General features: G+C 47.4%; 1 protein-coding gene across 3 annotated transcripts; it reads left to right on the top strand.

Moving 5' to 3' along the window:
* Positions 1 to 1,034: 1,034 nt before the first annotated feature.
* LOC106638192 (uncharacterized) lies at positions 1,035 to 16,117 on the top strand. Of its 3 annotated transcripts, XM_089592045.1 has the most exons (5): positions 1,035 to 1,857; positions 6,618 to 6,883; positions 11,949 to 12,092; positions 12,219 to 12,356; positions 12,900 to 16,117. In XM_089592045.1, exons 1-5 carry the CDS (start codon positions 1,209 to 1,211, stop codon positions 13,107 to 13,109), a joined length of 1,407 nt encoding a protein of 468 aa, XP_089448171.1. In that variant the 5' UTR covers positions 1,035 to 1,208; the 3' UTR covers positions 13,110 to 16,117. The 3 variants fall into 3 exon arrangements, with proteins under 3 accessions (XP_089448171.1, XP_089448170.1, XP_089448169.1); XM_089592044.1 differs by having other exon boundaries at positions 6,636 to 6,883; positions 11,949 to 12,356; XM_089592043.1 differs by having other exon boundaries at positions 11,949 to 12,356.
* Positions 16,118 to 17,134: the final 1,017 nt, after the last annotated feature.

Raw genomic sequence — 17,134 nt, 5'->3', positions numbered from 1 at the left:
GAGAGAGAGGGCTGCATCAGGACGCCTCCGGGAGAAAGGAAGCCTGGAATGGTAGAGGGGAGCATCAACCGAGAAAACACATTGTCTTTGGTGCAGGACAGCAAAATATATACATACAAGTATATATATATATATATATATATATATATATATATATATATACATATTATACACGAAGCATAGGATGTAGCCACGTGCTTGCAATAGAGTGTATGTGTATGTATGCGCGAGGAGCCCCACAGGCGGTGACAGGAGGCGCGCTGCCAAGGGCCCCGGGAGAGAGAGAGAGAGAAAGCACCGGGGAGGCGAAAAGGGCATCAAGAAAGTCCTGCCGTGCAGCTCTTCCACTTCCATATACACGAGCTGGTGTAGGTGGATTATACATGCCCAATATTTCTCGGAGCGAGGGAGCGAGGGAGAGAGAGAGAGTGCCATATAATGGGACTCTCGACAGTCGTGCCGAGAGAGAGAGAGAGAGAGAGAGAGTAGGGGTGCCCCCGTATGAAGCGGTAGGATCAGGGCGCACACGTCACATACCTTTAAGTATTGTGTACGGCGTCATAGCCACAGCCACAGTAGTAGCAGCAGTAGGCGCTCACCGTTCTCTCATAAACGCTCCGACAGTCCGGCAAGATAGGTAGGCAGAACAGACGAGCACGGCGCGCCAAGAGAGAAAGATAGCGAGTAGCACTCGCTCAGTCACCTCCTGACACTCGACCGGGCACGACGACGGCCACTGCGACGTCACACGAAACACAACAAGACGTTGCCCGGTGCACGTGTGCATCTATACATACATATACTCGTACACCACACGTATAGCATAGCTGCAGTGCGTGGGCATCGTAGGTCTGACCCTCGCGTGGGAGAAGGAGAAGGAGTAGGACGAGCCTCCGCGAGATAAAAAGTCCCCACCACAGCCACCTGTGCGTCCAAGAGCCGGCCGGCGGTCAACCCCTCCGCTGCTGGTGCGGGCCGTCACTCTGTAACGCGGCGCCGATGCGCTGCTGGACAACGGCCCGTTATAAGTATTGTTGCAGCGCTCCTGTCGGACACCAGTGTCCAACCGATCGCGACCCGGTCCGCATCAACCTCGTCGCGGATGCGGTCCCCATTCACTGCTTCCGAGATCGTTGTCATTGTCGTCCATCGTCTTGGTCACGCAGTGGCGATCGTCTTTAGTGTCGTCGCTTGAGCGCAAAGCCAACATGTGCGACCATAAGAAGCAGCAGGCCAAGGCTGATAAAAAGGCTGCCCGCGAGGAGAAGCTTACCGGTCAATCGGGCCCGTCGAGGATCAGCCGTCAACAGTTGCCGGCGGGCTACCCCACGATGCATTTCGTGACAGAATTCGAGAGTTCGCGAAGGACGTTCAGATCGGCGTGCTTGCCGGTTTTTTCTTGTTGCAGCAGTCATACTATTAGTGTAGTGGAGATCGTCGACGAGAAAGTTAGGAGGCCCAGTGGTGTAGGTGGTGACGTTTGCGAGCCAACTCCGGCGGGTGTTGGGCCTCACGGGTGCTCCGATTCGTCCCCATGTTGTTGTGGTTGTCGTGCAGGTGATGACAATGAAAAATCAGCCGCGTGTGATAACGGCAAGTGCGAGCTCGGGAGGAATCATGGAGCTACGATAAATTGCGATCAGCTGAATCGTGTCGAAAAATTGAGCGGGAATCATAGTAATTGTAGTTGTTGTAAAAGTAGTAGTGGCAGCGGAACGTGCGAGTTGGCTGTCAAAGACGAGGTCAAAGGCTGTGATGAGGAAGCGAACGGCGAAACCGACTCGTCGGACTCTTCTGCGCGAAAAATTCGGGCTTACGTTAAACTTCGTAGGACCCAACTGTCCTGCGCGTGTCTTAGTAAGTATACTTTGCTTCATTTCATTTTTTGCTTCTTTTTGTTTTTTCATACCTCATTGCACTTTTTTAAATTTATTTTGAGTTACGCGTACTTTATACGTGTACGAAACCATTAGGTCGTATCAGCAGGTCGCTTTGTTTTGACAAAAAATGTATAGACAAGACCGAGGGCACATTAGGGAATTCGAAAAATTGGGACTCGAGACGGCTCGCGACGACGCGTTGTTTTTTCGGTGCCCGTTAAATGTCCTTTTTTTTTGTTTTTAATACCGTGGGAATCCTGCCCAAAGTCGCGTAAAAAACATACATCACCCAGAAACGGCGTCGTTGAACCGAGACTAGCTGCAATGCTGGTTTGGCCACTTTGGGAATGTGGCAGTGGTGGTGGTAAAAAAAAGAAATCACGACCATCTTTGTACAACAAAATTTGTGGAAGAAGAGCTTACAGGTTTTCCTTGCCCGGGTTATTCCTTAGCGAATACAGACCAACCAAGATTTCTATGAAAATCGATAAAACCATATGCGCCGCAGGACTCACAAACGATTTCTAGTACAAAGTATTTCGGAAAAAAAAATCGTTTTCTCGGCAAGTGCGGTAAAAAGAGAGGGGGGAGTGTTGATGGGCGCGTGATTTATACCGAGGCACGTCAAGCTGGATTATTACAGTGGAATACACGTGGGCTAATTCGGTCGTCTGTATGCGGGACTCTTTGCTCTAAATTCACGCTAAATTTGAGAAACGTAGAATATGAGCTCCGTATCGGGCGTACCTATCATCAGCTCGTTTGGGCCACTTTTGGAATTCTTTCGTGATATATACACATATTCTCACTCTTGCCTCGTTTTCAAAACTTTTGTATTTTTTATAACGTCCAAATATTGAGCAAACAAAAAGAACGGTGCATTGATCAGAAAAAAAAAGATACGAGAGCGTAGGGGAGATGAAAACTGGAAAATCGATAAGTAGGAGTCAAACGCCGTGACAGGTCGGACAAGTGTTAAACGCCGTGCCCGCAAAACCGATGAATAATTCAATCCGATGGCTAAAAATGCACGCGCCCGTGACAAATACGTACATTGTCGCTCCCACGCGAGAAAGCCTAGCGCCCCTGAAATCGCATTGGAGATAATATAAGAGAAAAAGGGAACAACAATTGGAGCACTCGAAGAATTTTCGGTTCGGAAAAGTACAATATATTACAACAGATTCCTTTTCTCTACCATAAAACAAGGACATTCCTTATCGCATGACGTATACAGAGCGAAGCTCTCGAAATTCGATTCACACCTCGTGTAGGGGAAAGCCGCTTTCTAACGTATACTGATAATCCCCAAAGTCACGTATACTATTGTGAGAACTGAAAGTAATAATCTTTGAGGAAAATGAAAACTCGTAGGTGCGATGGTCGTCCCTAGGGTTTTTGAAGGAAAATTGCCGGCTGTTCGTTCGGATTTCTCCCTCGTGACCGAAGCAACAAGTGTCGGGCTGCCGTCGCCCGTTTCATTCATGATCCCATCTCCTCCAACCTGCGAGTCTTGTCCACCAGGCTAACGAGCAACGCGTAGGTAACAACGATGATTAACTCCCTTTTACGGTGCAGTGATTGCTCCCTTTTTTTTTTTTTTTCCCTCCCTTGGCCCGGTTCAACGAACAGTGGCCTCGGTATTTTCGTTCGCTCCGTCCCTCGTCGTTATTTTTACAATTACGCCGTCTAATTGGATCAAAGACCCTTAGTCTGACGTAACGAGTTCATTGGTACACTTTCATCAATGACCCGCTCCTGGTGTACCTACCCAACTAATCAACGAGTGCGACAATGCTTTTATTTTTCCTCCCTCTTTCTCAATGGATACACCGTCACTCGAGATAAGTCACTGTAGATAACAGAACTAAAAACAAAAGCGTGGGTCGCGCCGATCGGATGTGCGCTTATATACTCCCCCGCCCCACCACTCATACATATATATATATATAAACGATGGTGTACCCAACTCGAAAATCGTGGTGGCACGGAAATATCCTTCGCCTTGCCCGTACCGAGCGCCAACTCGCGCACTTGACCGCGAGGATTTCCCGCGGACCGATAAGAATCTCTTCGCGCCGGAGAGGCAAACAGAGCTGGGCCCGATTTTCCCGAGCGCGCTTACGCGTTGATATAGACGCGAACGTGACGTCATCAGCGAGTCGCGAGCCGATCGACGTGTTAGTCATCCATCGTGGTGTACGCTATGTACGTACTATTTATATGCACATACGCATGTGTACTGGCGTGGCTCTGGTAATAACGGTTCGTCTCCAGATGAGAGCTTGTCTCTTCGATGTTTGACGATCGCGCGAAACGAGGACTGTTGCACAAAATTAAATTAACGATCGGTGGGGGCAATTAAAACAGCATCACGTCGGAGCTCCCGGGTGGTGGTGCACCTCGTCCCCGGCTTGAAAACCCCCTTGATCCTGGGAGAGGGGGGGGGCCGTATCGGCAGCGTTTAAATATAATTAGCGGGCATAACACGCGTCTTCGGCATATCTTGCTCTCCTTGGACTGCTGCTCCCTTTTTCGTGTACACGTTCTTCCCCATTGTCACCGGGATCATTCGCGTTTTGCCGATTTATTCGATTACGATTGAACCTCCGAAGCGAGTGTGAGCGGCTCTGTGGATGGAGAAGGGGTGGTGGGGTTTTTTGTGCCATCGTGAAAGCCCGCGAGGATTTCCCAAGCGTCGGGACAATTATCGGCTAACGGAAACGGGACGGCGGCAGAAAAGCGAGGGAGAGGAGATAAATCGTCGGGAGCGCGTGCCTCTCACGTTTGCAGGTGGGAGAGCGCGCGACCTACCACAAAGTCGAGCCAAGTGATATTAAATCCCGCGAAGATGTCTAATTGCGTATAATTGTCGCGGAGCAATGCGCTCCTCCATTACCGCATTTTTCGCGGCCTGTCCGCGGATATTTTTTTCCCCCCTCTCGGCCGGTTTTTGCCGGCCACCGATCCTCAAGGGGCAATTTGCTCGTGCCGTTTTTCGCGTATCGACGCGCTTCAAAGGGGCTATTCCAGCGACGCTCCATTGTGTACGCACTTTACGCGAGAGCGTGAAACATACCGGTCAAAGGAGCTGACGCTTTTGACGAACGGGTGCCGATCTTGCGAGTCGGTTACCGATCTCGGCTCTCCTCGTCCTCGTGCGCTTTGAGGAGAAAAAACACAATCGGATGATCCTCACCAGGAAATTCCCGGGCGCATGCGTGCCTCGGTTTTTCTCCCCCTCCCCCGTGTGCCGCACACAGTACCAGAAGAATTTCGTCGGAACGTCGCGGAATTTTTCCACCGCACACACGGCTCCGTTGAGGTAGGCCAGCATCGGTCGCATTCCTTCCACCCCTCGTGAAAACACATAAACGCGGCACGCGATACATCAGACTCGTCGTCATAACGACTCGGACGCCCACGGTGTCCATGTACGCGCGGGCGATTGTCAAGTCGAGCGAAAAATCTCCTCGCGATGTGCTTCCTCGATTATCACCCCCATATTCTTATTCTCCCCGCAGCCCTTATACGCTTTGTTCCGAGCGCCGTCTATTTTCGGCGACTCGTCCCTATTTTTACGAATCTCCCATTTGCATGTCCCCCGTCACCGGAGCACTCAGCCGCGCGAAACTGAAAAATAAAACGAAAAAATCTAAGGTCCTTGAAAGACGTGCCGTGAGGATTTATCCGCGCTAAATAACACGTACCATAAAGGGAGTGCCAAAAAAAATGTAGGACAAACCGCAGTTACATATACGTTCGTTGATATACTTTTTTACCGTAAAACTTGCATGGGTGCGTTTTTGTTTTGAATTTTGGAACACAGGGCGTGCACGGCCAATGAGATTTTGTCATAAACCACATCCGCGTACGGATGCGAAATACGTGCAGTCAACAAGTATTGTGCCTCTTAATTTTCGTGCGCGTAGAGACAATCCCCTAATTGTCTCTTCCACGGCTTGAGTTCAACGACTCCTCAGCCACCATGGGTGTATTATTCCCTAGTGCCGAATAATCTCGACGAAACTCAAACGAAGGACCCTTTTCCTTCCTAGTAGCCTATATTTGCAGGACTTTGGCGACAGCGTGTATATAATATATGGTTCATCAAGTCGCACGCAAGCCTCTGCGGAAGTAGCACCGACCGCGAAGGTCGGATCCTCGAGATGGTTCGCGGAAGAAGCGGCCAAAGCCCAAGGACGCGGGGGGGGGGGGGCTCTCGCGCAAAATAATACGCGAAGCCCTCGCCATCGCTGCAGTAATGATAAAGGGGTGATGATTATACCGACGATCGGGTGCCCATCGATGCCGATTTGAGATCTCCCGGTGGGCCCCCGGAAGCGGGACCCCTTTCCCCGAAGCGACCGTATATACTCTGAGGATATAATATATATCCGGGTTCCTAGAAATTCCCGATTTTTGATCGCCCGTTTTGCATATTTGTCGTTTCAAAGTCGAGGTACATGAGCTTTGTAGTTTTCCAACACTCGATCATCAAAGATTTTAATTATCGAATCGTTCCGCAAGTACCGATACTCTCATATATACAGGTGCCAACATTTACTATACCTAGCTCGTATCAGAGGGCCAACAAAAAAACCAAACAACATAATATATACATATATATATATATATGAAACATGAAATACATATATACTATATACATACATAAACAAATATATATAACAAACGAAACTTGCTGGAACAATTAATTAAAACGAACTCGTCCAACAGTGCTCGTTGCATTTTCAGGGCTCATTAGCCTAATACTGGTAATGCTGCCCTCAATAACAACGGTTGACAGCGCCCCCTTGGTGTCGTCGCTCCAAAGGAGAAGTTACCGATCCCCGCCCAAGTGGTTGAACCCGTGCGGCTTCGCGGCCGAGGAGTTTGAGGGCGAGATCGAGGTGGTACAGCTCAACGACGTTACCCTACTCAGCAACGTCATCATGCAAGCCAAGAACGCCCTCAGCTACGCACGAAGCTTTCGGGAAACTTACGTGAGTACTTTTAACCATTACCATGTATATTTATATGTAGGTATTATTCCGAGTCATGTGCACCTATAATATGTACGCACCGAGTATACCAACATTATGGAATTATTTTCCACTCTCTCTCTCTCTCTCTGCATGCTGTATTTATTTACACTTTTGTACAACGAAATTGCGTGAGAGTAGAAAGTAAAATCAAGTATATAAACATGTATAATATATATAAGCGAGGACTCGACGCTAATTACAATCGACGACGGATCGAAACGGCTCTCGGGCACAGAGCTTACCGGCGGAAGGGAGTTATGGTACTGTACTTCCGGCCAGACGTCTCTGTCCATTACGAATGCGCCGCCGATGACGGCGGTGTGGAAGCAACAGCACCGGCCGTGTACACCCTTACCGAGCGATTTTGAGCAATTTCACTCGCGATCCTTATCTCCCTTCCAGGTATACTTCCGAACGCTCGGAGAAACGAAAAGTCCCTCGCACGCACACCCGCTCCGAGAGGTGTAATGCTCACCCATTTATCGGAAGCTCTATTTACACTTGTACCGTGGCCGGGCTCTTTTTACCTATACTGGGAATCGGCGCCAAAACCCGTGCGAAAAACCATACACCTGTACGAGCGAGAGATGCAAGGCGTCCGGTGTGCGATGGTTGTTATCCGCGTGGTCAAGGCCGATAAATCAACGCTCGGGTTTTTTCGGCCCGATCGGTTCCCCTCAAGGTCCACGCCTCGGGCTCACGCGCACGCATCAACTAGACCACGCGGCAACGCGATACTGTCCCTCGCTCTCTTTTTTTTTTCTTTTTTTTTTTTTTTTTTTTTTCTTCCGATCCACTCCCGTGCCTCTACTCCGAAACCCTATCCATCTCGGCTGCAGGCCAGGCACGTATACACACGGGCGAATGCCTTGGCGCCTCGGCGATGCTAATCGAGAAGAAGCTGCACGCGCTCGGCTATACCTGATTCGGACGACGCTCGGAGGTGTAAAAAATCGACACTCGATGCCACTTGTGCTCGCAACGTTGCACCGACTTTCACCCACCAAGGTGGACAAGCGAGGAAACGCCCTCGACGACCAATTAACCTGTAATTGTGCGTACATGGTAATTCGCGAAGCGCGGGTCCCAGACAATGCGTCGCCGTGTGTCTCTCCCGCTTTACGAGGAGGAAAAGCACTTTTTCCAAAGGCACCCGTACGGAGACACAAAAGGGGTTGGCGATTCTTGTGTCAGAACGAGACGCGCGGGTGGTATCGAATGTACGCTAACGTGGGGGTGTCAGATGCCGAGGTGCGCGAGTGCAGTCTCGACGTGCTATTTTCAGTGCAGCGGCGTTAGCTCGGTGCAACCGGAAGCTGCACATCGATCGCCCTTCTTTTTTATCACCAACTAGGGTATAAGCGCGCATATACATACATGCGCGCGCGTTCCCAGAAATTGTATCGGCCGATTAGCGACGTATCGGGTTTCTCGGGGCACCAGTCGAGAATGCCACAATCGAAAAAAGGCGGATTTTGGCTTTCCGGTCGATCGATCGATCAAGGTACGTGACGCGATCGGCACTACCGATACACTCTCCCTATCGGTCGGGGGGGCGTTATTTCGAGGGCGTTTTGCATATCACCGGTACAACTATATTTGCACAGTACATCAGCGATAACTCCGAGGGAGCAGGTGTATCACGATGGCGTTGGAATCGGCGATCGAGCGCGTTATAGAGGAGCGCGAGCCGACGCATATGAGGAGCCGCCGGCGGTGCAAACACCGACATTGCGTTGGCTGCATACTAAGGGACCGGCCGCGCCGAGGAGACCGGATACCGACTGCCGTCCTCCTCCGCTATTTATTTATTTCCATCTTTCTTTTTTTTTTTTTTTCCTTCCTCTCCCGTTGACGTGTTTTTATACCTTCGTACATCATTGGCGTACGGTGTATCGGCTCGCTTTGGCGCTTTCTCGAGTCCGAGAGATTCCTCAAGAGTATATACTGCCGCGTGATGCTGACGACTCTCACGAGGCGTCATCGTCTTCTACAACACATTGCATATCACGTATACGCAAGTTCGTTGATTCGGCGTGACTCACGAGTTATTGGTATCGAGAGTAGATGTACGCGTATGCCATATACTCCAATTGTCACGAGCTTGAAGTCTGATTTCCTTGTACCGCTGTATTCAATTGCATTACTCAGATAGTTTTTCTCTCTCTCTCTGGTATACTCCGTGCGCGTAGGAATTACGTATACGCGAGTACGACGAGTGATTCATTTGTTTCACCGAAATGAAGATCGATTCCGCAAGGACCCGTATATACATATTACGACGACTCGGTTGTGCGGGTTACGAAATTCGAAGGGATCGATACACGTGTAAAGTGTGTATGATGCGTGATGACGCGAGGGGCGGAGAAATCGGTACGGAGAGAAACTCTGTATGGGACAGGTGTGCCGCAAAAGTTCAAAAGGGAAGGGCGGGCTCGCGATCGGTTTTCAAGTATCGGCCCGCCCGGTAATTAAAGCCGTTTTACGACGCGACCGATTTCTTCTTCTCTTTTTTTTTTTTTTTTTTTTTTTTTTTTTTCTCTTCTCCTCTCCGATACACACTTACCGAAATGTACCGTTTCTGAGGAGGCTATACGGTCGATTTGCACACGCGTTTATCTCCGTGGATTCGCGGGGGTAAAAACGCGGCTCAACTACCGATTAATCGAGTGGCCGGAAAATCTTTATAAATCGGGATGTATACAGTAATGAAGCGCGGTGTCGATGCGTGCCGGGCTGTGGAAATCGGTATCTCTCTCGACAGCTTCTTTCCTCACCTCCTCCCCCTCGTCTTTGTCGTCGCGGGAACACGATCGTAAAATAAACCGGTGCCGGTCTAAAATCACGTGCCCCAGGAAACGTATACGAGTGTGCGTGTCCGAGCGCGGCGTATGTGTGTAGAAGACCCGCCAAAATCAATTAGCCTCCGCCTAGCGCTCCAGTCTCTGCAGTCGTCGCCGTTGTTGTCGCCATGCGATGCCTTTACTGTCGCTTCTCGTTTTTTTCTTTTTTTTTTTTTTTTTCCTCCTTTGCTCCTCCTGAGGTTACGGCAACTCCGGACAGGTAGGGGGAAAAAAAGGAGACCGAAAGGAGGACGCGCTGGTGTGGTTTTTTTGCACCGCTTATTAGTAGTTATGAAATTTTCGGTTACGCCGCGCGCACGCACGTCTCTCGGGGCGCGCGCGCGCGCGAGTAAATGCCGGTCTTTGTCGACGTAATGTATATCCATGTGATTTCTTGATTTCTCTCCCCTGCGTCCCCCCCCCACCACCCCTCTTATTGGCTCGCAAATTGGCTGCTCCAATTTACATCGCCCACCTCTTTTTTCATATAATTCCCCTCGCGCGAGCTTCCCCCGGCGAGTGTAATGAGCGACGCGTATACGCACGCCGAGGGTTCAATGCAACCGTGGATTACTGCTCTTCTTTCCTCGTACTCGCTTCGCTTCGAGAGAGAGTGAGAGCCAACGACGAGATTTTTTTTTTTTTTTTTTTTTTTTTTTCTTACTCTTCACCGAGTCGAATCAAAACAACGAAAATACGATACCACGTACAATAACGCGATTCCCCGGCTATAATCGGCTGTATTGTCATTCCTCCGCCGAGAGATAAGACCGATGCGCTCAATGACCTGCCCCCCTCGGTGCATCGTCGCGTTTTACCTGGAACACGGCGTTGTATTGCCGATCTTGTTGTTTCAATAAAATTCGATAGGTGCGTGTCTTATATATAACATATATTGTGGTCATCTAGTGCACAGTTGTAAACATTTGCCGTTTGACATTGAAATTTCATGTGTATGCGACGAGGAACCGGTGCTTAGAGGAGACTATGCTGCTCGTATACATCTCAGAGGCGCGTGTCTTACTCGCATTTTCCAGAGTTTGTACATACATATATATATATATACTCACAGTCACGGGGGCTGTTTGTTCGATTTCCCGATGTTACAGCTCCCATCGCACTTACTATCAACTATGAAATCGTATGGCACGAACGAGTTGGTTTCCGTCCGAAGTAAGTCCTTCCGGATTAGCGTAATCCTCCAGTTACAATTGAAAGAAATTCGGATTGTAAAATTTATCTCTCTGTACTGCTTCGTCAGTTAATTACACAGAGCCAAAAGTCGATCGAATAAACTCGTAGGTATACTTTTCCTCTTCATATCTGTGTGTGTGTATGAGTGACTCCACGTATACTCGAGCCTAAATAACGCTAATAGTGCACGATTGGATTGAGTAATCTGAAAAATCGGGTCCCCCGCGTGTATATTCCCACGTCCGCTGGGCAAGAGAGCCTACCCCCAGGAGCGAAATAAACCCTTTTTGTGCATCCACGCGCGTATACATTACACGCGCAGGTATACGTGCCCGCGCTCTCTGATGATAATATACTCCAGTTCCGGACGATTCACCCTTATTGCCCCTGCACTCGTATATTATCTATGCGTGTATATGTGGGTACAGGACCGATGTGTGCGTCAGCGGGACTTGCTTTACCGCGTAACGCATCGCCGACTATACGAACGGACTGTTGCTTCTGCTGCTGTTTCACCCCGTGTCGTCCTCGTCCTCTTATCTATTGTTTTTATACATATACCTTTCGATGACTTGGCTCGCGAATACTTTTTAAACTACTGCTCAAACTGTTGCATGCAATTACTTTTGGAAATAAGGAGATGAGCTTTATGTGGCCGAAGATTCAGTCGGTGTCAAACTTACCGCGATACTAAGCTTTTGTGTGATTAAAAAAAAGCTGTCTGCAATTTTTGTATGCGTTAAAATTTATTGTTTATTCCTTTGGCAGAGTAAAGCTCTTCGACTTAGTTCTCGCATGTGTATGCCAAAAAGACAAGTTTGAGGCTCGAAAAGATGAGTGTTTCAGGGTATTAAAACCCATGGTTGAAACCCTACCATTTGACCTTCATGAATGGACAATGACAATAATTTTAAAAAAATAATAATAAATTGCTATAACAAATCTATCGTGTACTCACGGGCCACGTATTTTGTTTGGGATTGCAGGTCAAGCGTACGTTCAACACCGACCTCGCGGACCTGCACGCGACGTGGAAAGACAACCACTACAGCTGGCTGCCGAAGCAGATGCCGAAGCAGCTTGGCGAACATCTCGATCCGGAGTTTCGCGACAAGCTGGAAATTCGGATGGTGAGTGAGAATTTTTTTTTTTTTTTTTTTCATCTACCAAGACTCCAATTTGTTGATGGGTCTGAAAAAAAAAGGGAAACCACATTAGCTAACGAAGCACCATCGATCGTGCTTGGATGCTTTCAGATTGACACGGAACTTTTGGATGCGTACGAATACATGCAGAGGTACGCCGTGGGCCTCGAGCAGATAGCTTGGGACCAAGAGGACCACCACCACGAGTTCTCGAAACAGTTCAAGAACACGGAATACAATCTCCGATCGGTAAGGCCACATAATATATACATATATCTCTTGATCGTTTACTTAACTTTTCGGTCGGCAAATAAACATCGGGATTTTTTTTTTTTTTTTTAAACAATACCTAATTGGGCAGTAAAAACGACGGTAAGACATTGCACAAAGTGGGGGAGTAGATAATAAACACAAGCTCCGCTTTTATTGACGAAAAAAGGCCGCGGAAATCGCTGGAAAATACTGCAACGAGGACAACTTTCGCAACTTAAAAGTCACTAAGGACTCTTTGATTGCTCTTGCCGTTAGTTTTTTAATATCGGCTCGCTGCTACAACAAAAAGGATTATTTACGGAATCGCTTGGGAAACGCTTTCCGGGCAAAGAATCGCGGAAGACATTAGTCGTACCTCTGCGCGATCTAACCGATCGAGACATTCCACGCGTTATTGCTCACGCGAACGATGACCACATCGATTGCGCTTTTATTTTTAATCTCTATGAAAGAAAAAAAAAAAAAAAAAAAAAAAAAAAAAACAGAGGAATAAACGGACCTCGCGCCTGGGTGTCGTAGGTGCTGTGCGAGCTGCAGATGGCCCTGGTGGAGCGCTCGGTGGCTCAGCGGGAGGACGTGAGCCGCGACGTAATGTCGGACGAGTACCGGGACATGTCGGACGCGACCTTCCGCAACCTGCGCGACTGGATCATCTTCCGGGACTACATGAACGGGCTCGAGTACGTGGTCGAGGTGTTCGAGCACTTCATCAGCATCATCAAGTCCTGAGAGTGCCGAGCCGACGCCCAGCCGCAGACGAGTAGCACGATGTCGCGCCTCCGCGGTAACCACCGCGCCAGCGAGCCCAAGGGGATCGATCAGCCCCCTTGGGCCTCGTGAGGGGTGGCCGACGCGAGAGCGTAGATGCTACGCGGACGATTGTGATGATCCAACGCATGAGAAGAAGGAGGCGTCTCGAACTGCAGTCGATTTTTCTTTGCCCCTCGACCGTCGTCGAGTGTCTCATTCACGTTGGGGTGACTTTGAGCCTGAGCCTATTGTGATTTTTATACATATATGTATATATATATATATATATACACACACACGCACGCGTGCGCGTCAACAATCGTCGTTTCGGACCCTTTGGAAAATCACGAATTATAATTATTATAATTGTCCATTAGCTGTAAATTGTAACAACATCCTTTTAGCGCGTACGATACACACACACTTTTTGTACGATGTGAAAAAAAAGAAAAACTACGAGGTCACAGGGTAAGTTCCAGGGACGTTTTTTTGATGCATACATACATATATATACATAATTATATATTTATTTATCTATGTATACATTTAGAGAAAGAGAGAGTGCTTTTTTTTTTTTTTTTAATGGTTTTTACATTAAAAACTGTATTTATATACGTATATATGTGTAATAAATCCCGTCGCGACGGCGAACGAAGAAGGGCTTGGTGGTTTTCATTACGCGATCACCGAGAAAAACACTAGTTCGACGATCTCGAAGTCACTCCCGCAGAACAATCGACGGTGACGGCGAAGCGCGTGCTCCGTTCCCTCCGTGGGATCGAGGGGGGGGGGGGCGAACGGAAGGCTCGCCCGTTTGGACTCGGCCTGTCTCGTGCGGGAACGCGAGCACAGCTCGGCGGAGAACACAGAGTATTACCCACGTTGTTATATGTATCGATAATTGTTTTTGTTTTCGATTCGGAAGGAGAAGGGGGAGGATGATCATTCGCACCCTCTGTACATTTTCGCTCCTATTCGCGAGGTTTTTTTTTTTTTTTTTTTTTTTTTTTTTCTTTTCGTCGTTTCATCCCCCAAGTGATAATTATGTGTATAGAGTGCGCATGAGTGGTGAATATATGCGTGTACGAGTGATGATGATGACCGTCACAAACTACGCGCGACTGTTGTCTCTCTCGCGAATGCCCGAGATGAAGCTCCTCAAGCGAGTACTATGCGAGTAGGGCAAAATGTGATTATCACCGATCGATGTGAGGCGCGTGTTTTTATTATGTGTATTTTGGCGAGAAAAGAGCCGATGGGGGTACGCGCGCTCGTGGACGTATACAGGTACATATATATATTTTTGTCACGTGTATATTTATATACGTGCCACCACGCGCGAGAGCTCTTCGTAACCGGAAGTAATTAGTGTGTATTAGATGGTAATTTGTACGGAAATTCCGAGGGAGGAAAAGGGAGAGGCGGCCAGTGCCGGCGAGAGAGAGAGATGGAAACGGATCCCGTCCTTGATCACCGAGCCTCTCCCGATTGATATTCACATCGACTCACCGCGAAGCGCCCACTCGCGTCGCGATTCTCACTTCTTTAGCTATGAAATATGATTGTACATTTGTATCGTCGCGTCGTGTCGCCGAGTGCGTATTTATTCAGATTTAAGTATATTTATTTTATTTTTGTAAAGACTTGATGAAAGCGGCACCGATAGCGTATGCTGATTAGGATGATACGTAGGTATGTGTGGTGCATTGCACGTGTGCTTGTATGTATATATACATGGTACACGCACTGCTCGCCCGGGAAGAGTCGCGACGACAAAGTTTAGTATAAATATATATATATATAAATGTATAGAATGGTCGTGTGTGAATGGAGCGTACCGCGAACTGCGCTGCTGCGACAAATCCTTTGCTGTCCCTCGTGCCCCTTTTATGTTTTACCCCCACTGACTGACGTCTCCGCCGGAGATGGAAAAATCTTTTACGCGCCCGGAGTTTATACGTATGGGAATTTTAGAGTCTTTGGACACGCCGATTTTCGGATGGCATGGTTTTTATCTTTTTCAGACCTGCACCGAGCTTGTCTGGAATTTTTCAGCCGTTCGGGCTAATAGACAAATTTTACCTATCGACGGCAAGATTTTTATCCACAATAGATGCTGGTGGCTAAAAAAAAAAAAAAGCCGCAGCAGCGCAGTTATGCCTGTATGCGCTCGCTATGAGTAGTTTTGTCGAAGCGCGTGCCTTAGCGTGAATCCCGGCTCGATCGATTTCATTTACTTACGATGGGAAGATTTATCGAGAAATCCACTGGAAACAATGTTCCTCGCAAAACAAAACGGTCGTCGGTCGAGACTGCACTATCGGTGGTTTCTCGTCCCTTCGTATACGATCCTTTTGCTCCAACGCTATAATTTTTTTTCATTGTTTATTACTTTTTGTACAAATTTTTTTCCTTTTTTTTTTTTTTATTATTTTTTTTTAAAAAACGCGAATCGTCAAACAATCGTCGGCCGATCGAAACCATGCGCTTGTGTTTCTGTTGCGTTATTTTTAAGTTCAAAAATGTCTGCTGTGTAAAATTTTTTTTAGATAAACAATACAACACAACGATAAAATTGTGCGTCCATGATGATGTTCAAACAATTTATTTTACAAACCATCATTGTTCATGTTAGAAAATTCGAGATTTCGTATATACTTTGTACCATAGGTATTACACGTCTTGTATATTATACATTTTGTTTCAATCGTGTGTATATAATTATAATAGCTATGTGAAACGATAAATTATCACGAAATCTCTAGTTGAAGGCTCGGCCAGTGATTGTACACATACACAAATGTACACTGCCAGTCACGTCGTGGGTCTTGATTTGTAAAAAAACAAAAAATATCGATTTCTTTATCAATATAGATATATTTATAAATATATATACACACATATATGTTTATAATGTACATAGAAACAGATATGATACAAGAAATAAGAAATATTATGTATGTGGATTATTGTATCATAATAAACCAAAGACCGTTCAATCATCTTAAACCACATTTCTTTTTTTTTTTTTTTTCCCAACACCTCACAAACCTCCCTATACACATTCCGTTAACTTACCTCTCACATTATAAAAAAAAAAAAAAAAAAAAAAATTTAACGAAAAGTCAACGATTTCTCGATCACCGAGGATGAACGCACCATAGCACCAAGGGTCACAAAAGGTCGATCATCCCCGAGAGCAAAGAGCCGAAAGGCCCCGCTCTTCTAACGATCATAATGCCTAGGCAAAACACCCTCGCCCGATACACACCGCGGCGGCGCTTGGCGCACGTCAAACAACACTCCTACAAGTACCTGCACGTATGTATGTATACATCACGTACCGTCGTCTTCCTCTTTTCTTTTTTTTTTACCTCCGTGAAAGCATATATTATAACGATCTCCATACACGCGCCCCGTGTGCCATATACACACACGCGCCCGGCTAACAGATTGGGCAAACAAGCGTCGGGTGGGCACCGGTGCGCAAGCCGATCTTTTTCCTTCTTTCTTTCCGCATATGTTTATACACTCGGTGTATGTATATGTAATGTATCCTCTGTCAAACAACGGATTGCCATCACCACCGTACACGTACACACACGACTCGTATTATGTGGATTATACATTCTCCGGGCGGATCACACCGGACACACTCCCTTTTAGATTTTTCTCGTTTTACGTAGACAGTACAACGTGATCGTTTAACGGTGCGAATGACAACGGCAACGGCGCACGTATATAGACTCAATTTATTTGGCAAACCTCGAATGGTGTACGGGTGTGCGTGTATATAAAACACAGTGAGGGAGAGAGGGACGTATCGGGTTTCCGAGAAGAGTATTTGTCGAAACGTAATTTTTCCAATTACAGTTGGCGTCGTCGGCCGATCATACGTGGCAATAAATATACACACACACGCAGGAGTCCCAAGGACATCGAGCTTTCGAATGCAAAAGGAAAAAAAAAAAAAAAATCGACCAAGTTGGCAATTACGTTAATGT

The sequence above is a fragment of the Copidosoma floridanum genome, unplaced genomic scaffold, assembly GCF_036245765.1.
Source record: "Copidosoma floridanum isolate Cflo_tuat_1 unplaced genomic scaffold, Cflo_Japanese_pri ptg000014l, whole genome shotgun sequence".
NCBI classification, from domain to species: Eukaryota; Metazoa; Arthropoda; class Insecta; order Hymenoptera; family Encyrtidae; genus Copidosoma; species Copidosoma floridanum.
This window is presented reverse-complemented; position numbering and strand designations above follow the sequence as displayed.